We start from the raw sequence: 20,916 nt of genomic DNA on the forward strand, positions 1-20,916 counted from the left end.
TTTCAAGGAGAAAAACCCAAAGCTATCCAATCTCTTCTTAAATATATTATTCCCATTCTCTAAATTTCCCAGTAAAGCCCATTTCATCCTCTTTGGTACAATTGCATTAATTCTATAACAAAATGATATGAAATATCCACAAAGTTCAAATTGTACCTGACAAACGTTGTATATGATTCTATCTTAATCTCCCTGCTGTTATTTCCTATGCCCTGGCTAATAAAGCACGTCATCCAGATGCCTCTTTCTACCTTTCCTGCAACCTTTAAGAGTACGTGGATATAGGGTGAAAGGTTCCTCTGTTCTGCCACATGAATCATTTCATCTACTGCATAGTACCTGGCCTACTGCACTTCCTCAGTGCTCTACCTCACAACACTCTGGATTGCCTCTTTAATGTCCAAATTACCAGACTTTCCAGATCTTCAAAAGCTTTCCCCATCATGTCTTGTGTTACTTGCAAGCCTCCTTAACATGCCCCAAATGTTTGTTTAAAGGAGCCAAGCATCGACTTTTGTGGGACACTAATAGTGATGCACATCAATTATTACTCTGCCTCCTGCCACTGTGCCAATTTTGGATTTAGTTTGGTATATTCCCTTGGATTCTACATATCTTTATTCTGCTTTTGATCAGCCTGCCATGCAGGACCTTGTTGAAAACTTTGACAAAATCTAGGCAGGCTTGAATCAAAAGTACTGAGCTCATCAAGTCTCCTTGTTCCTCCTTCAACATTTAATGAAGTTAGATGGACATAAACTTCCATTAACAAATCTATCCTGAATGCCCTTCATTAATCTGCCTTTCAAAATGAAGTTTATCATCAGATCTGAACCTAATAATTAAAGTAACTATGCTGTAATTACTCAGGTTATTCCTTCATCCCTTTTTCCAAAAGGAATACAGTAGCAGTGCTTCAGCACCACTCCTGTAGGGACAGGAAAGCACTACTGGAAAGTGGAAAAGCAAGATTGAGTATATAGGATGAGAACTATTGCTCATAGAATAAAAACTGAGTAATGTAATCCTTTTATAATTTTATAAATACATTTATTGCATTTCCAGAAAAAAATGCAAGAACTTCTGTAGTAAAAAGGAATGGAATATGTTCCTCACATCACCTTTAAACATCAGATAGCATAATGCAAAAAGCACCTCCAACCTCTTGTGCTCCTGAGTGACTAGAACTTTTACTGAAAATGAATATAGTTAAATAGAAGATGAGAGATTATGCTTTCCAATGGACGTCAGTAATCAGCTGGGCTTTCACAAGAGGTTGGTTTCATGATCACCTTTGTGATGTTGATTAAATAAATCTGAAATAAAAAGCAACTTCTTGAATTCCTTGACCTAAAAAAATGTAATTCTTAGAGAACACGAGTGAATCTGCAGATGCTGGAAATAAATACAAAACACAAAATGCTGGCAGAACTCAGCAAGCCAGCATTTTGTAATTCTTAGAGAACATTTTCTGTGCATTTTAATTTTATGCTTCAATCATAATCAGAGCACACAGTGCATAATGGAAGTCTGCTTTGCATGTTTCCTCTTTGGAACTTGTGTAAGTCTGAGGGACCATGAGTATACAGGAGTTATGTCATTTTTGACAATGTGGCTGAAATGTTGGATTTCAGATACACTATGCAGTTCAACATGGGCCCTGAACAGGAAAAAAAACAGGCTTCAGTACAAGACTATTGAACTCCTATGTTCCTTTAAAGGCACAGACTTTAGCAGTTACTGTTAGGTATCCTTTTGCACACTCATCAATGAGCCAGATTTCCAAAGTCATGTTTCACATCAGTTCTTCTCCACTTGTGTATGGAGGGATGGGTAGGTCCCAATTCTCTCTTCAGTTGTCCACCTCTGCTGAATCCCACAGCTCCAATCTAGCACTGATGATGTTGAGTGTCCATTGTAATGTATGTCCCGGTATTTCTAACCCCATGGAATATGCAGCAAAGGCTATGAAAATGCACTGCAAAAACTGCTTTGCTGAGCTTGAATTGACAATTACACAATCATTCCAACAATGGAAAGCAGGCATCTGACTCATCAAATTTGGGATAGGGCTATACAAGAATAATCCAGCAGCCACATTCCTCCTATCCTCTTCACATCTCTACAAAATTTAGGAACTGGTAGTGCTGAAAAATGAATTATGCATTACTCTATTAGTTTTCTGGTCCAATTCACTTTGCATTGTAAATAAATAATCCACTGCCTAAAGAGATTAATATGAGCTGTGTATTAACCAGAAATGCATGCCACAGTACTTTGAAGTAGCGTGACATGGTTCATTCGCATCAATTTTTAATGCACAAAACACTTCAGCCTCATGTGCACAGCTCTGCATATTTATGCAATACATTGGGATTCATCAACATGGTATAAAACACAGAACTAGAGGAGTAAACAGAATTAATGTCTTATCTTTTGTTTACTTTGAAATTAATTAAACACATTAATTCATGAGCAAGTTGCAGGAGTCATAAGATCCCAAATATCCAGAGTACTCTAGGTGTTACTGAGAAAGTAAATTCTCTTTTTGACCACATAACAAAAAAAATCTAAATATTGTAAAAGCTGTTTTTATTTTGAGAATTATAGTTTTAATTCTGCATTAACTGTGCACCCAGAATGTACAAGTATTACTAATAAAGTAGAGGAAAATTTTACTGCCAACCTTATACTGGAAACATTCTTATCCGAAAGAGACAACGAAGGATCTGGAAGGGTTAAGTGACTAATTCTGAATTATTTTCACAAATGAGGTATTTATCACTGACTGATACCTGCACTGCCTTCTCATCCAGTGGTTTCAACTTGCTGTGAATCTTGTAGCGTGGACGCTTCTGCAAATTGGAGTCATCTACACCATTGAAAATTGAAACATAATTCTGAAGCCTCTCAGGTGCAGGGTACTTTGCACTTGAAAAGACCTATAAAAGGCAAATATATATATTTTAATATGGCTTTTGCAAAATACCAGCACATACTAATATCCACAAAATGGTAACTCTGTAGCAACTTCTGCCTAACCCCTCCACAAACTTCAAGGTTTCCATTTAGCTTCCTGAGCAGGGCATAACAGGAAATTATAGGTGCAAAGAAACAAAAGGGACATTAATCTACATATAGCCTGGACAAGTTATATCAGCAGTAATACTGCACAGTGTGTAACAGATGGTACCAGATTGAGGATCAAATGAGAAAACAGATTATTTTTAGATCAAGTAATGTGTAAAGAAAAAAGCTAACTGATGATCTGACATTTAACATAGATTTTAGGGAATATTGATCAGAACACAATAGAATTTTATACAAAAACTGAAAATGATTTAGTTTAATCCTTGACCAAGATCTTAAATCCAAATAAAGCAAATTATGAAAGTACAAGGCACATGTTTATCCATGATAGATAGGGGAAACTACATTTCAAGCACTGACAGAATCAGTAACAGCTACTTCTAAGGAACTAATGTTTATGTATTATGAAGGCCAAAAAAAAATAGTAGTAATTCAGTCATGCAATCAAGGGTTGCATAAGGACAAGGAAAAAAGTTAAAATGTCAAAACGTAAACCTGAAGATTAGGTCATTTTCTAAATTCAGCAATGGAGAATAAACTCTTGGGAAAAGGAAAAGCTGAATACAAGAGTAGGCTAGCAAGAAAATTAAAAAGATCGTAAAATGCCTATAGAAATGCAAATAGGAAAAGATTACCTGAAGTTATATATTCATTCATTTTTCATGACAATGGCATTTACTGCTCATCTCTAATTGCACTCAAGAAGATCGTGGCAGTGAGCTACCTTTTGGACTTTTAACGATCCTCATAGTCATGTTTGGATAGGGAGTTCCAGGATTTTGTTCTAGTTACAATGAAGGACTGATAATATAGTGTCAAATTAGGATACTATGTGATTTTGAGGGTAACCAGCATGCATGGCATTCCTCCAAACATACTACCGCTCTCCATCCTGTTGACAGAACCCTTGGGTTTGGGAGTGCCACTAAAGAAGCCCGAGTGAGTAACTCCAATGTATTTAGTACATGATGCACACCACAGCCATAGGATACAAGTGGAGAAATATACAAATGGGCTGCTTCAGTATATAGTTTCTTGGGTGTTGTTGGAGCAAGTGGGGTGTACTCCATTAATTCATGACTTGTGCTTTGCAGATGTTGGAAAGGCTTTGGGGAAATTAGGTATTTGTGTGACTGAACTAGTTAACTTTCTAGTTAATGTTGATCCCACAGAAATTGATGGAGAGGGAGTCAGCAATGCTAATACTACTGAGTACCAAATGTAGGTGGTAAGACTTTCTTTATGGAAATAGTCATTGACCAATGTTTCTGGGCATATTACTTAACATTGCCAACTTATTCCAGAATGCTATCCAGATCTTTCCACATGGAGATTCGGACAGGCTAATTTAATAACAACTTGCAAGACCAGCAAAATCCCCATTTCTGAACATATGCTAGAAGTAGCAGAGGGAGTGGGATGGTAGGATGAGGTGGTGCAAGAGGAGGTAGATGGTGATTATTGATGAAGCAGCTGAAGCTGGCTGGGAAACTTCTAAAGTGATCTCCTGACAATGGGCTAGCTGACCTTCAACAACTACAGTTAACTTCTTTTGTGCAAGACTGAACATAAATCACTGAAAATGTTTTTCTTTGACACCCATTGATTTCAATTTTACTAGGGCTCCTCAATGCCGCACTATCAAATACTGCCTTGATCACTTTCACCTCACCTCACCTCTGGAATTCAGTTTTTTTTCCTGTGTTTGGACCAAATGATAAGATTTCACCCTTGGTAGTCCAAACTGAGCATTGATAAGCAGACTATTGGTGAGAACATTAGGAATAAAAAATTGCAGAGAAATTAAATATTTATTGACTATATTTTTGGAAGACTACATCAGAAATCCTACCAGAAGTATAAAGTAATACAGGTCAAGAGTAAGAACAGCTCAAAGGAATTAGCAGTAGTAACAAAATAATACTGAGAAATGATTACAGCCTATAAATCTCTAAGACCAGGTGATTTGTATGCCACGATTTTAATGGAGATTTGAGACAATGGATAATTAGGTTGACAGTTTCCAAAATTCTTTCAATTTTAGATTAGAGGTTGCCACACATTAAAAATATAACCTTACTATTCAAGAAAGGGCAGGGAGGGGGAAGCAAGCAAGCAACTATTGACGAGGAAATGTTCCACAGTATTAGAAAAATACAATAATCTACTATTAAGTAATAACAAGGCACTTGAAAAAATAAAAATAGCTCTGGGAATCAACATAAATTATGAAATGAAAATCATGTCTGACAAACCTGTTGGATTTTTTTTGTAGCTGGAAAATAGAAAAGGGCAAGTCAGTTGATATGGTCTATTTAGACAGTCAGAAGGCTAGTTGTCATACAGAGGTAACTAAAGAAAATTAGAATACACATTATAGGGGTTTAATATACTGGCATACTTTAAAGATCGGTCAACAGACTGAAAATAATTAGGTATAAACAAGTCATTTTCAGGTTAGGCAGCAGCAACTCATGGAGTGTCAAAGACATCGATGATGGGCCAGCCCAACAAGAGGTGGATGACATTTAAGATTATTAGATAGATAGATACATGGATGAAAGAAAAATGGAGAGCCATGTGAGGGGAAGGGTTAGACTGATCTTAGAGTAGGCTAGAAGGTTGGCACAACATTACGGGTCAAAGATCCTGTGCTGTATGTTCTAACCAAGGCTTATAAAATAAATGGAGGGAAACGTGGATAAATGGCCTATTCCTACTATTTCTGGAACAGGATACAAAAAAAACCTCAAAGTTAAATGACATCTAGCACTTCACAGGAACATTAAGCTTGAATTGAGACTTATTCTTATCTACAGCTTAAATTCTTTTCTGCAGTTTCGTAATTCTTTCATTCCATTTAGAACCTTTACTGATAATTACACACACACACACAAAATAACCTATATAAATTTCCATGCAATAGATTTACAAATTATTACATGTTAGAATACTGTACTTTGACATGAGCAATATTCAAGATTCATTAGGACATGGAATGCTTAAACAAACTGACCCCACCCCTTCCCTCTCATTCTGTGACACAGAAAATGTTCTAATATATTTAATTGTATCTTCTTTGTTTGCATGTTTAGATTTAGGTAATCAAAATGGAAAACTGAGTAGAATCTGGTTTAATTGGGAGATCCAAGTTTGCTAATGACACTAAACTGAGTAGAAAAGCAAATTGTGCAGATGATGCTGAGAGCATGCAGAGATGTAGATAAGTGAGTGGGCAAGGGTCTGGCAGCTGGAGTACAATGCTGATAAATGCAATGTTATCCACCTTGGAAGAAAAATCGTGAAAGACTGCAGCATGCTGTTGTGCAGAGGAACTTGGGAGTGCTTGTACATGAGTCACAAAAGGTTGGTTTGCAGGTACATGTTATTAAGAAGATAAATGGAATGTTGGTCTTCATTGCTAGACGGATTGAATTTGAGAGCAGGGAAGTTATGCTGCAACTATACAGGGTGCTGGTGAGGCCACACTTGAAGTACTGCATATAGTTCTTTCTGGTCTCCTTACTTGAGGAAAGAACTCATAGCTGCACACCTTGACTCAAGTTTTGTTCCCCCTTCCCCCCAGTTCAGTTCCTTCCTACCTACATCCCATGACACTTCACATGCTCTTGATCTTTTCAATGATTTCAAGTTCCCTGGCCCCAAGCATCTTATTTTCACCGTGGATGTTCAGTCCCTATACACCTCCATCCCCAACCAGGAAGGCCTCAAAGCTCTCTGTTTCTTTCTACAAACCCCATTTCCAGAAAAGTTGGGATATTTTCCAAAATGCAATAAAAACAAAAATCTGTGATATGTTAATTCACGTGAACCCTTATTTAACTGACAAAAGTACAAAGAAAAGATTTTCAATAGTTTTACTGACCAACTTAATTGTATTTTGTAAATATACACAAATTTAGAATTTGATGGCTGCAACACACTCAACAAAAGTCGGGACAGAGTTAAAATAAAATTGAAAAGTACACAGAATATTCAAGTAACACTGGTTTGGAAGACTCCACATTAAGCAGGCTAATTGGTAGCAGGTGAGGTATCATGACTGGGTATAAAAGTATCAAAGGCTCAGTTTTTGCAAGCAAAGATGGGTCGTGGTCACCCCTTTGTGCCAAAATTCGTGAGAGAATTGTTAGTCAGTTCAAAAGGAACATTTCCCAACGCAAGATTGCAGAGAATTCATAGACATCTCAGTGCGTAAAGGGCAAGGTCAGAAACCACTGCTGAATGCGCGTGATCTCCAAGCCCTCAGGCGGCACTGCCTAAGAAACCATCATGCTACTGTGACAATTATAGCCACTTGGGCTTGGGAGTACTTCGGAAAACCATTGTCACTTAACACAGTCCGTCGCTGCATCCAGAAATGCAACTTGCAACTGTATTACGCAAGGAGGAAGCCATACATCAAGTCTATGCAGAAACACCGGCGAGTTCTCTGGGCCCGGGCTCATCTCAGATGGACCGAAAGACTGTGGAACCGTGTGCTGTGGTCAGATGAGTCCACATTTCAGCTAGTTTTCGGAAAAAACGGGCATCGAGTTCTCCGTGCGAAAGATGAAAACGACCATCCTGATTGTTATCAGCGAAAGGTGCAAAAGCCAGCATCTGTGATGGTACGGGGGTGCATCAGTGCCCATGGCATGGGTGAGTTGCATGTATGTGAAGGTACCATTGACTCTGAGGCGTATATTAGGATTTTAGAGAGACATATGTTGCCATCAAGGCGACGTCTCTTCCCGGGACGTCCATGCTTATTTCAGCAGGACAATGCCAGACCACATTCTGCACGGGCTACAACAGCGTGGCTTTGTAGACACAGAGTGCGTGTGCTTGACTGGCCTGCTGCCAGTCCAGATCTATCTCCTATTGAAAATGTATGGCACATCATGAAGAGGAGAATCAGACAATGGAGACCACGGACTGTTGAGCAGCTGAAGTCTTATATCAAGCAAGAATGGACAAAATTTCCAATTGCAAATCTACTACAATTAGTATCCTCAGTTCCAAAACGACTAAAAAGTGTTATTAAAAGGAAAGGTGATGTAACACATTGGTAAACATGCCTCTGTCCCAACTTTTGTTGAGTGTGTTGCAGCCATCAAATTCTAAATTTGTGTATATTTACAAAATACAATTAAGTTGGTCAGTAAAACTATTGAAAATCTTTTCTTTGTACTTTTGTCAGTTCAATAAAGGTTCACGTGAATTAACATATCACAGATTTTTGTTTTTATTGCATTTTGGAAAATATCCCAACTTTTCTGGAAATAGGGTTTGTAGACAACAGATCCTACCAGTTCCCATCCACCACCACTCTCATCCATCTAGTGGAATTTATCCTCACTCCCAATAATTTCTCCTTAGGCTCTTCCCACTTCCTTCAAACAAAAGGTGTAGCCATGGGTCCCAGCTATGCCTGCATTTTTTGTTGGCGACATGAAACAGTCTATATTCTAAGCCTACACTGGTTCCACTCCCCCACTTTTCCTAGGCTACATTGATGACTGCATTGGTGCTGCTTCCTGCACTCATGCCGAACTGGTCAACTTCATCAACTTTGCCTCCAATTTCCACCCTGCCCTCAAATTTACCTGGTCTATTTCTGACACCTCCCTTCCTTTTCTTGATCTCTCTCTCTCTCGCTGGAGACAACGTACCCACTGACTCTCACAGCTGCCTGGACTATACCTCTTCTGACCGTTACTTGTAAAAATTCCATCTCTCTCAGGATGAGGCTTTTCATTCCAGAACGAAGATGTCCTCCTTCTTCAAAGAAAGGGGCTACCGTTCCTCAATTACCAATGCTGCCCTCAACCACACCTCTTCCATTTTGCACACGTCGGTCCTCACCCCTTCCTTCTGCCACCCCACCAGGGGCAGGGTTCCTCTTGTCCTCACCCATCACTTCACCAGCCTCTGCATCCGGCACATAGTTCTCTGTAACTTCTGCCATCAACAACACGATCCCACGACCAAGCATATCTTCCCCACCTCCCCCCTTCTGCTTTCTGAAGACTCCAAACAGTCCTTCCACGTGAGGCGACACTTCCACCTATGAGTCTGTTGGGGTCATCTATTGCATCTGGTGCTCCTGGTGTGGCCTCTTGTATATCGGTGAGACCCAATGGAGATTGGAAGACTGCTTCACTGAGCAACTACACTCCATCTGCCAGAAAAAGCAGGATCTCCCAGTGGCCACCCAGTTTAATTCCACTTCCCATTCCGACATGTCCATCCATGGACTCCTCTACTGTTGTGATAAGGCCACACTTAGTTTGGAGGAGCAACACCTTATATTCCATCAGGGTAACCTCCAACCTGATGGCATGAACATCAATTTTTTGAACTTACGGTACTGCCCCCCCCCCCCCTCTATTCCCCATCCCCTTTTCCCTCTTACATCTCCTTGCCTGCCCAATGCCTCCCTTTGGTGCCCTCACCCTTTTCCTTTCTTCCATGGCCTTCTGTCCTCTCCTGTTAGATTCCACCTTCTCCAGCCCTGTATCTCTTTCACCAATCAACTTCCCAGCTCTTTACTTCACACCCTCCCAGTTTTACCAATCACGTTGTGTTTCTTCTTCCTCTCCTCCACCTTCTAACTCTGACTCCTCATCTTTTTCTCTCCAATCCTGCTGAAGGGTTTTGGCCCAGAATGTCAACTGTACTCTTTTCCATAGATGCTGCCTGGTCTGCTGAGTTCCTCCAGCATTTTGTGTGTGTCAGTTGGATTTCCAGCATTTGCAGATTTTCTCTTGTTTGAGGGAAGATATACTGGCTTTGGAGGTGGTGCAGAGGAGGTTCACCAGAATGATTCCAGAGATGATGTGCTTAACCCATGAGGAGAGATTGAGTTTCCTAGGACTATTCTTGCTGGAATTCAGAAGAATGCGAGGAGATCTTATAAAAAACATATACAATTATGAAAGGGATAGATAAGATAGAAGCAGAAAAGTTGTGTCCACTGTTGAGTGAGGCCAGCATTAAGATATATAGCCTCAAGAATTGGGTGAATAGATTTAGGACAGAGATGAGAAGAAATTACTTTTCCCAGAGAGTTGTAGATCTATCAAATTCTCTACTCAGAGAAGCAGTACAGTCTACCTCATTAAATATATTTAAGACATGGTTAGATAACATTTTTACACTGCAGGGGAATTAAAGGTTATGAGGAAATGGCAGGTAGGTGGATTTGAGACCATGGCCATGTCAGCCATGATACTATTGAATGGCAGACCAGGGTTGACAGGCCAAATGGATGACTCCTGTTCCTATTTCTTACGAGGGGTGATTGATAAGTTAGTGGCCTAAGGTAGAAGGAGTCAATTTTAGAAAACCTAGCACATTTATTTTTCCTACATTTACACACTTAGTCCAGCGGTTGTGGAGCATACGGATCCCTTCTTTGTAGAAGTTGGCGTCTTGGAGCTCCAGAAGTGGTCCACAGCAGGGGTGATTGATAAGTTTGTGGCCTAAGGTAGAAAGAGATGTTATTAACTCCAAACTTTCTGCATTTTCACTCAAAGAGTTGAGCTGCGCGTGCATGTAACGAGAGCTGTATAACTCATCTCCTTGTACCTTAGGCCACGAACTTATCAATCACGCCTGCTGTGGACCACTTCTCCAAAGGAGGAATCCGTATGCTCCACGACCGCTGGACTAAGTGTGTACATGTAGGAGGGGACTATGTTGAAAAATAAATGTGCTAGGTTTTGGAAAATTGACTCCTACCTTAGGCCATAAACTTATAAATCACCACTCGTATGTTCTTTGTCTGTAAGCTAAAGCTCCATTCTTACTGGCTCTAAAATAAGAAAAAAATTGCACACAAAAAATCGTCTCAATGCAAATTCAAATTAAATTTGAGTACAAATACAGTAGTTAGTTTTACACCACAATTTGCAATGAAAATATCAGAACATCTAAATTCAAATTGTGTAACAAGGGAATAAGAGCTAAACTCATGACTCCTCATTTCCGTAAAGAAACTCAAGCTAGTATCATATCCACTCAAAGAAAATAAGGTACTCAGCCCTCACTTTAGTAGCTTTCTTGCTGCCTTTGATTTTCTTGATCTTGGCTTGTGCCAAGTTGATCCGATCACTGATAGACCTCAAGCGAGTTTGGTTACTCTCCACATTTTGGGAAACCCTGTAACAAGATATCCTTCTATTAAGATTTTCTCTTAAATAGTGAAATGCCATGACCCAGTTATGATACATAAAAGATTCTGCCGATGCTGGAAATCTTGGGCATACATACATACATACAAATGCTGGATGAACTCAGCAGGTCTTAGCCTGAAATGTTAATTAGACATTTCCTTCCATAGATGCTGCCTGACCTGCTGAGTTCCTCCAACATTTTGTATGCATTACCCAGTTATGATGCATGTAATGCTAGAACAGCTAAATGGATTTTAATTGGTTAAATGGATAACAAGTTTTGAGAGCAGTTTGTCACAGTGTTCAAGTTCAGGGGTCAATTCTGTCCTCTGCAGATAGTTTCAGGAGTGTACAGATTGTACCGGAACAGGCATAGCGGTCAACTCCTCAGAAGATCATTGAAAGCCGCAAGGAAGGTCAATGCCGAGAAAGTGGGATGACAGACAGGTGAACTATTAGGTCAGTAGCTTTGACCAAATGTAATTTGGATAAAGTACGCCCCTACCCACCACATGATATGATACTCTGAATTTAGGCTAGCATATTGCAGTAACAGAAGGATTCAGGTTCACAAAGCTTTCAAAGCAAAACTAAGGTTATATGATTTCTTATGGTAAGAAAAATGGGAATTTAAAGTTTTGTGCTGAGGTATAGAATATTAAATGTGAAGAGATAATGATCAGCCTATACAAAACTGAAAATCTAGACTTCGCAACATTATTCTACCACATGCAATGTACTTGTTAGAAGTGTGATGTAACTCTCCATCTAGCCAAATGAATACAGCTTCAAATAATGAGATAATCAACGTTTAAGATAAAGTAACTCAATTCAGCTCAAGTCACCTAAACATTCAGTACCCACCTCCCCACCCACTCCCATATCATAAATGCTGTGTACACCAGCTGATTCCCTCAATTATTTATGATTTATCCTTCAATTAATTACAATTTACATTGATGACATGGAGGTAGGAGCAGAATTAAGGTATCCAAGTCTGCCATGACACAAAAATAGGTGGGAGGGCATGTTGCAAAGAGGACATCAGAAATCTGCAATAGGATGTAGACAGGTTGAGTGGAAGAACGAAAATAGCAACCGAAATTTTGTGTGGGCAAATCTGAAATTATGCATGTTTCTTAGAGGAATTTAAAGACAAACTTGTCCACAATGCTACCAGTTCCTCCATCCAAATCAATAACATATAAAGTGAAAAGTTATGCTCTCAAACTGACACCTGCAGAACTTCAACAGCAGTTATACTAAAAAGGAACCCCACGATTTTCAAGATTTCAGCAGCATCTGCTATTGGTATTTCTGGATCAGCTAGGAATGCTAATTACTCTTACAATCATTTAAAAGAACATCCCTAAAACTTTAATATTCATGTAAAATCTGTATGATCTTTTATACCTAACAGTTTTCTATTAATATTATGTGTTACAAACAATTCTAAAGCTGTCAATATGGTAGCATAGTGGTTAAGCATAACACTTTACAGCACCAGTGAACCAGGTCCATTTCCCGCCACTGCCTGGAAAGAGTTTGCATGTTCTCCCCATTTCCACATGGGTTTCTTCAGGTGCTCCGGTTTCCTCCCACAGTCCAAAGACATAGGTCAATTGGTCATTGTAAATTGGTTAAATCGGGGATTACTGGGCAGTGCGGCTTGAAGGGGCAGAAGGGACTATTCTGCACTGTATCTCAATAAATAAAATTAAAGAATATTAGCATTTACACATGCACATTCCCAGCAATTAGAAAGCTGCTACATGAAAGTCATTAGTAGTTAGAATCCTGCATTCCCTGGATAATCAGACAAGATCATAATCTTTTAGCAACACATGCAATGAAATCAGATTATTTATGAAACAGATCTCATTTCCATACAGGCTTGTCCAGTTTTTTCTCAAATCTTAGGTTTTCAACAAGATTCTACAAAACAAGTCTTTTTGCCTATTGCACATCTTAAAGAGTGTGACTGCCACCATGGTTCAACTTGGTAAAGGTAGAAAGTAGGAACAATTCAATCCAATACCAAAAATGTTTCAAGTGTTAGGCTGGATGATCACAGCTAAAGCAAGGATCCATCAGTGATGACTGCAAGGGAATTATTTTCTAATTACAAAACAGAGTCAAGGAAACAGCTCACTCAAACAAATAAATTAATGACAGAAATGAGGCACACAAATTGAGGTTAATCACACTCAGCAACTCAGAAAGAACCAGTTGACGATTAAGTTTCCATTTATTACACCCCTACTGCAAGTTTCTAAATGACACTTTGGAGCACCTCTATCAGAACCAATTCCATATCTTAACTCAAACAGCATTACAAAGTCCTTATTTCTCTGTGACTGAATTCCCACTGCCAATGGTATACAGTCAAATCAACCCATCTCCCTTATTTATTTGTGGATTTAAACTCTGCTTCCAGCTCTTTCTTCCTCAAGCTTAGCCAGAGGGTGGTGAAACAATGGAATTTATTGCCATAGATGGCTGTGGAGGCCAGGTCATTGGATATATTTAAAGCAGAGGGTGATAGCTTTTTGATTAGTAAGGGCGTCAAGAGTTATGAATTGAATTGACTTTATTACTTACATCCTTCATATACATGAGTAAAAATCTTTACATTATATCCCCATCTAAATGTGCAAGTTATAGTAATTTGTAATAAATAGTACATACAACAGGACAGTCAATATTACACAGAAATAATTACACAGCATGAATTAATCAGTCTGATGGCCTGGTGGATGAAGCTGCCCTGGAGCCTGTTGATCCTGGCTTTTATTCTGCTGTACCATTTCCAAGATGGTAGCCGCTGGAACAGTTCGTGGTTGGGATGACTTGGGTCCCCAAAGATCCCTTTTTACACAACCGTCTTTGTAAATGTCCTGAATAGTGGGAAGTTCACAACTACAGGTGTGTTGGGCTGTCCGCACCACTCTCTGCAGAGTCCTGCGACTGAGGGAAGTACAGCTCCCATACCAGACAGTGATGCAGCCAGTCAGCATGCTCTCAATTGTGCCCCTGTAGAAAGTTCTTAGGATTAGGAAACTTCAACTGTCTGTGGTGAAAGAGGCACTGGTGTGCTTTTTTCACCACACAGCTAGTATGTACAGACCACATGAGATCCTCAGTGATGTGTATGTGGATCCCCAGATCCACTGATGCCAATAGGGGTTAGCCTGTCTCCATTCCTCCTGGAGTCCACACCCAGCTCCTTTGTTTTTGTGACATTGAAGGAGAGGTTGCTTTCTTGAAGGTGATGACTTCTCTGCAGGCTGCTTCATTATTATTTGAGATATGGCCAATCAATGTAGTATCGTCAGTAAATTAGCTGATTGGAGCTGTGGGTGGTGACACAATCATGAGTATACAGAGAGTAAAGGAAGGGGCTTAGGACACAGACCTGAGGGGCACCTGTGTTGAGGGTCAGAGGGGCAAAGCTGAGGCAGCCCACTCTTACCACCTGGTAAGAATGGAGAATGGGGTTGAGAGGGATAATCAACTATGATGGAATGGCAGAGTAGACTGGAGGGCCGAATGACCGAATTATGCAGCTGAGATTATGGTCTTAGGTCAAATCTTTTAAGTACAGGAGTTTCTACTTTCACTATCATTTTATGGACATACTGAAGGATATCACTGATCTGGTAAATGGCTTCATTGTGAAGCTAGTCCAATAAGTTGATTGGGACAGAACACACCAGTTCTCCAATGAAGTACTGCTGCATATTTTTAACGTAGCGTTGGAAAACCAGAAACAGGAAAAGAGTTCCTGATTTTTCTATGGAGGGAAGAAAAATCCTAACCTCCAAGGTTCTACCAATTACCTAAACCTGCTAGCTACTGACATTCCTGCTAAAAGAAATAAGTTCCTTCTGTTCACCTTAGTTTGGAGCCTGATTATCTTATGTTGTTTTTGATCACAAGTAATGCTGAGAGGCTCAGTTTTCAGCCTCTGAGCATTACTCATCCATTCCTTTGTATCAAAGGCAAAGGCAGTTACCTTGGCATCAAACCCTATAATTTTCACCCAAAAGCTATCTATACTACTCTCTTTAAGCCCAGATTTATGGCCTATTCTTCATCAGATGCTTGATATTAATGTCTTCTCCTTAACATGCCTTGAAACATTAGAAAAAGACTTCCATTTATGTAGCACCTTCACAACCACAGAATGTTCCAATGCACTGTACATGTATTTGTGCACATTTGAAGTATATTCTCCGTTGTACAGATCTAGGACAATCTGACACAGCATAATCATCCGATCATGGATTTTTGAGTGACTGATGAATATTAAGACTAACTCCCCTCTATAGGCAGCAGTGAAAAATTGTGAGTATTAATTATGCTCTGCACTACAAGCTATAAAAAGACCTATACAATTTCAGCTTGTTTTCAATGGTTAACACAGATATACCAAAAAATTTTCAAGGTCCATACCTAGTGAACACATCATTGGAGATTTGCTGGAGATACTGAAGGGCGTCACTGATCTGATGAATGGCTTCCTCTCGGCGCAAGTCTGACTGGATGATTGGAACAGTGTACACCTGTCCTTCAATGACGTATTTCTGCATCATTTTAATTCAATATCGGAAAACTGAAAACAAGAAAATTACCATATCTTCTATTTACATAGGAAGCATTTTAGCCCACAAGTCTGTTTCAGCTCACAAGAACAATCACATTCCCCTATAAGCCATTTTCACTCAATTCCTACCAACTTCTTCCCCCCCCCCCTCCAGATTTGTCCATTCATCTATATAGTGGAGGCAATTTACAGCAGCTAATCAACCCACCAAACCACACTTCTTCAAGCTATGGAAGGAAACTGACATCCCCAGTGGAATCCCACAGGTCACAGGAAAACATGCAAACTCCACATATACAGCCCTGGAATTTAGGATTGAACCAGGTCATCAGAGTTGTGAAGCAGCAGCTCTACTGGCTGTGCCACTGGTACAGGTGCTGCCTCACTGCTTAAAAAGAACAATAGCTGTTCATTCATTTTTCCTTTTGAAAAGAACCATTGATTTCTGAGATAGGTAACACATTCAAAATCCAGATTATTGTCAATATACACTACAGCAATGAAAAGCTTGTAGCAGGTTTAGAGGCACATAGCATCATATATAAGCAGCACTCACAAAAAAAATTATACTACAAGTCCATTGTAGTGCAAGGTCATCGTAGTATTGTTAAACACCAGTGATTGGCTGTCTTTTGGTTCAATGGGTGAAGTAGCTGTTCTTGAACTTGGTGGTGTGGGACTTTAGGCTTCACTATGTATCGAGGGGTCCAGAATGAATGCAGATTTCCAAAAATCATATGAACGCAAATGGACAATAATACCCTTCTCACATGATACATATCATTTGATATCACCATAACTAAATGTCAGTTATTTGTAAACAACTACCTCTTTCATATGACCAGGAAACGTACAGACATCTACTATACCATCTGCCCACGCCTAGATGGGTGAAGAGCTGCAATTATGACCGGAGGTTGGGTGAGTGAGTGATTTGAATGTGCCCGACCCTCTGATCCCAACTTTCGGGAACTAACTGTTGAACCTTCCTGTCAGGAGATCTCTTTTAACGCATGCGCACACATACCCGCCCCCCCCCCCCCCAACTCACACACACAACTTCCTCGCGCAGCATTCACGTTCTCCCCCATCAAATTTGCTTTGTGAAGGTGGCTGTCTCCCACGCTTGGGACTTTGGTGCCACCGTCAGCTCGACCGCCGACAAGCAACCCCACATCGTTCAGTACCTTCCATGCCCAGCTCTAGCTCGCCGTCATCTTACCTCAGGAAATGAATCCGCGCCTGCGCATCGCCTTACACGTTGTGCGCATGCGTTCACCGCGTCTCTGGCCAGAAACCACGCCCCCAGGTCGCCGGCCACCCCAGCGGGAGGTTTCACATTCCCCCTCACTTGATGGACTGGTCATTTGGTTAATTAGTTATCATCTCATATCTTGGCACCATATGTTTTATTTCATGTTTATGTGATTATCTCCATACCTACTGTATCAAAATCTTAAATGGTTTAAAAAAAATCTCTATCAAATTATCCCTTGTAGCGATGTGCTCCACACAGCGCTGAAATAACGACACGCACTCGGTAAGCCGTTTGGAGACTAGTTCATTCAAACTTCGCGGCGCTGGCATTTAATCCCTCTCCGGGCGGAAAAGACGTTAGAGGTACATTACCAAAGTCTCTCCCTGCACGCTGGCTATTTGTGAGCCGGTTCGCCTGCACAGAAAGTGGGTCGCCACATAACCCCCCCCCCCCCAGAACCGGCGATACGCCCCCCAATGTCCACAGTCTGGATCAGTCTCTGTTTGGGAGGTCTGCCTCTGCGCCGCGGTGCCTGAACCTCGACCGGCTGCGCCAAGTCCGCATGGGCTGGTTTGAGTCGGTCCACCGTGAAAACCTCCTCTCTCCCCCCAATGTCCAGAACGTACGTGGACCCGTTGTTGTTGATCTCCTTGAACGGCCCCTCGTACGGCTGCTGTAGTGGAGCCCGGTGTCCGCCCCTTCGTACAAACACAAACTTACAGTCCTGCAGGTCTTTGGGTACATGGGTCGGGGTCAGTCCGTGCTGTGAAGTTGGTACGGAGGCCAGGTTGCCGAGCCTTTCGCGTAGCCTGTCCAGGACTGCTGCGGGTTCTTCCTCTTGCCCCCTTGGGGCTGGTATGAACTCTCCTGGGACGACCAGGGGTGCGCCGTACACCAACTCAGCTGACGAGGCGTGCAGATCCTCTTCGGGCGCTGTACGAATTCCAAGCAGGACCCAGGGAAGCTCGTCCACCCAGTTAGGTCCTCTCAGGCGGGCCATGAGAGCCGACTTCAAGTGATGGTGGAAGCATTCCACCAGTCCGTTCGACTGTGGGTGGTAGGCAGTTGTGTGGTGTAGCTGCGTTCCCAACAGGTTGGCCACAGCTGACCACAGGCTGGAGGTGAACTGGGCGCCTCTGTCGGAGGTAAAGTGGGCCGGTACCCTGAAGCGTGCTACCCAGGTTGCGATCAGTGCTCGGGCGCAGGAATCGGCAGATGTATCGGTGAGCGGGACCGCCTCTGGCCACCTCGTGAACCGGTCTACTATAGTTAGGAGGTACCGCGCTCCTCGGGACACTGGTAGGGGGCCCACGATTTCCACATGAATGTGGTCGAACCTCCAGTGGGTGGGTTCGAACTGCTGCGGCGGGGCTTTAGTGTGCCACTGTACCTTGGCTGTTTGGCACTGCGCGCACGTTCTGGCCCATTCACTGACCTGCTTGCAAAGTCCGTGCCATGCGAACTTGCTGGAGACCAGCCGGACGGTTGTCCTGATAGATGGGAGCGCCAAACCGTGTATGGAGTCGAAAACTCGCCACCTCCAGGCTGCCGGGACGATGGGGCGAGGTTGGCCAGTAGCCACGTTGCACAGAAGGGTCCTATCACCTGGGCCTACGAGAAAGTCCTGCAGCTGCAAACCCGAGACTGCGGTCCTGTAGCTGGGCATCTTGTCGTCTGCCTGCTGCGCCTCCGCCAGTGCTGCATAGTCCACCCCCAGGGACAGGACCTGGACAGCTGGTCTGGAGAGTGTGTCCGCCATGACGTTGTCCTTTCCCGAGACATGCTGGATGTCCGTCGTGTACTCGGAGATGTAGGACAGATGTCGCTGCTGGGGAGCCGACCAGGGATCGGACACCTTCGTGAACGTGAAGGTCAACGGTTTGTGGACCGTGAACGCGGTGAACGGCCTGCCTTCTAAGAAGTACCTGAAATGCCGGATTGCCAGATACAGTGCCAACAGCTCCCAGTCGAAAGCACTGTACTTGAGTTCGGGTGGTCGTAGGTGCTTGCTGAAGAACGCCAGGGGTTGCCAGCGCCCCTCGATGAGCTGCTCCAGCACCCCACCGACTGCCGAGTCGGATGGGTCCACCGTGAGGGCGGTCGGAACGTCCGTTCTGGGGTGCACCAGCATCGCGGCATCTGCCAAGGCTTCCTTGGCTTTAACAAAACCGGCCGCGGCGTCCTCGTCCTAAGTAATGTCCTTGCCTTTACCCGACATCAGGGTGTACAAAGGGCACATGATACGGGCTGCTGAGGGGAGGAAACGGTGGTAGAAGTTCACCATACCAACGAACTCCTGCAGGCCTTTGACCGTGTTGGGCCGGGCAAAGTGACGGATCGTGTCTACCTTGGCGGGCAGAGGTGTTGACCCGTCTTTGGTAATCCTGTGGCCCAGGAAGTCGATGGTATCGAGACCAAACTGGCATTTGGCCAGGTTGATCGTGAGGCCAAAATCACTCAGGCGGGAGTAGAGATGGCGGAGGTGGGACAGATGCACCTGACTACAACTGCTGGCTATAAGGATGTCGTCCAAATAGATGAACGCAAAGTCCAGGTCGCGTCCATTAGCCGCTGGAACATCTGTGCGGCATTCTTCAGGCCGAACAGCATTCGGAGGAACTCGAACAGGCCGAACAGAGTGATGAGTGCTGTTTTGGGGATGTCTTCAGGGTGCACTGGGATTTGATGGTATCCCCGGAAAAGGTCTACTTTGGAAAAGATTCTTGCCCCATGCAGGTTTGCTGCAAAGTCCTGTATGTGCGGCACAGGGTAGCAGTCTGGAGTGGTAGCCTCGTTCAGTCTGTGGTAGTCGCTGCATGGTCTCCAACCCCCGGCTGCTTTGGGCACCATGTGCGGGGGGAGGCCCATGGGCTGTCGGACCTCCGTACAATCCCCAATTCCTCCATCCTCTTGAACTCCTCCTTCGCCAGGTGGAGCTTTTCTGGGGGGAGCCTTCGTGCGTGGGCATGGAGGGGTGGTCCCTGGGTCAGAGTGTGGTGCTGTACCCCATGTCTGGGCATGGCTGCCGTGAACTGCGGTGCCAGAATCGATGGAAAGTCCACCAGGATTCTGGTGAATTCGTTGTCCGACAGTGTGATGGAGTCCAGGTGTGGGGCCGGCAACTTGGCTTCACCCAGGGAGAACGTCTGGGAAGTCTTGGCATGTACCAGTCTTTTCCCTTGCAAGTCGACCAGCAGGCTGTGAGCTGGCAAGAAGTCCCACATGAACCGGCTGGCGCCGAACTGCAGCTGCACTGTGCAGGTGCCGTAGGTCCGTATCGTGCTGCCGTTTGCAGCCCTCAGGGTGGGTCCTGGCTTCCTGTTGCGGGTGTCGTACCCCGTCGGGGGCAAGACGCTGATCTCCGCCCCGGTGTCGACCAAGAAGTGACGTCCCGACTGTTTGTCCCAGATGTACAAGAGGCTGTCCTGGTGGCCAGCTGCCATAGTCATTAGCGGCAACTGGCCCTGGCCCTTGCAGGGCGGGCGACAACGGCGGGCTTTTGTGCCCCACTGCTGGTGGTAGAAACACCACTGTTCACTGGCCTCCTCACTCCTGCCTCTGTGTTGTGTGCGCCCCCCTGCCGGGCCTGGTCTGGTCTGCTGTTGTGCGCATGGCCTGGTAATCTGACCGACGGATGCCATGCTCTCCCTCTTGGCTTTCCACAGCATGTCTGCCCAGGCCGCCGGCTTCCAGGGGTCGCTGACATCTGCGTCGGCCAGCAGCAGATGTATGTCCTCGGGCAGTCGCTCTAGGAATGCTTGCTCGAACATGAGGCAGGGCTT

The 20,916-nt window shown here is 43.3% G+C and overlaps 1 protein-coding gene across 3 annotated transcripts in view; it reads right to left on the bottom strand.

The window, feature by feature from the left end:
• Positions 1 to 17,143, bottom strand: part of wash1 (WAS protein family homolog 1) — a 43,951-nt gene extending 26,808 nt beyond the window's left edge. Inside the window, exons 1-4 of one of the 3 annotated variants that reach the window (XM_073059383.1) lie at positions 17,099 to 17,143; positions 15,726 to 15,885; positions 11,145 to 11,256; positions 2,796 to 2,942 (exon numbers count right to left, since the gene is read on the bottom strand). In XM_073059383.1, coding sequence (XP_072915484.1) covers positions 2,796 to 2,942; positions 11,145 to 11,256; positions 15,726 to 15,865 — 399 coding nt within the window. In that variant the 5' untranslated portion in view covers positions 15,866 to 15,885; positions 17,099 to 17,143. Of the gene's footprint in view, positions 1 to 2,795; positions 2,943 to 11,144; positions 11,257 to 15,725; positions 15,886 to 16,927 lie in introns of all 3 variants that reach the window. The other 2 variants (XM_073059381.1, XM_073059382.1) reach the window with 2 other exon arrangements.
• Between the last annotated feature and the right edge of the window lie 3,773 nt (positions 17,144 to 20,916).

Source organism: Hemitrygon akajei, chromosome 10 (genome assembly GCF_048418815.1).
Source record: "Hemitrygon akajei chromosome 10, sHemAka1.3, whole genome shotgun sequence".
Taxonomy (NCBI): Eukaryota; Metazoa; Chordata; class Chondrichthyes; order Myliobatiformes; family Dasyatidae; genus Hemitrygon; species Hemitrygon akajei.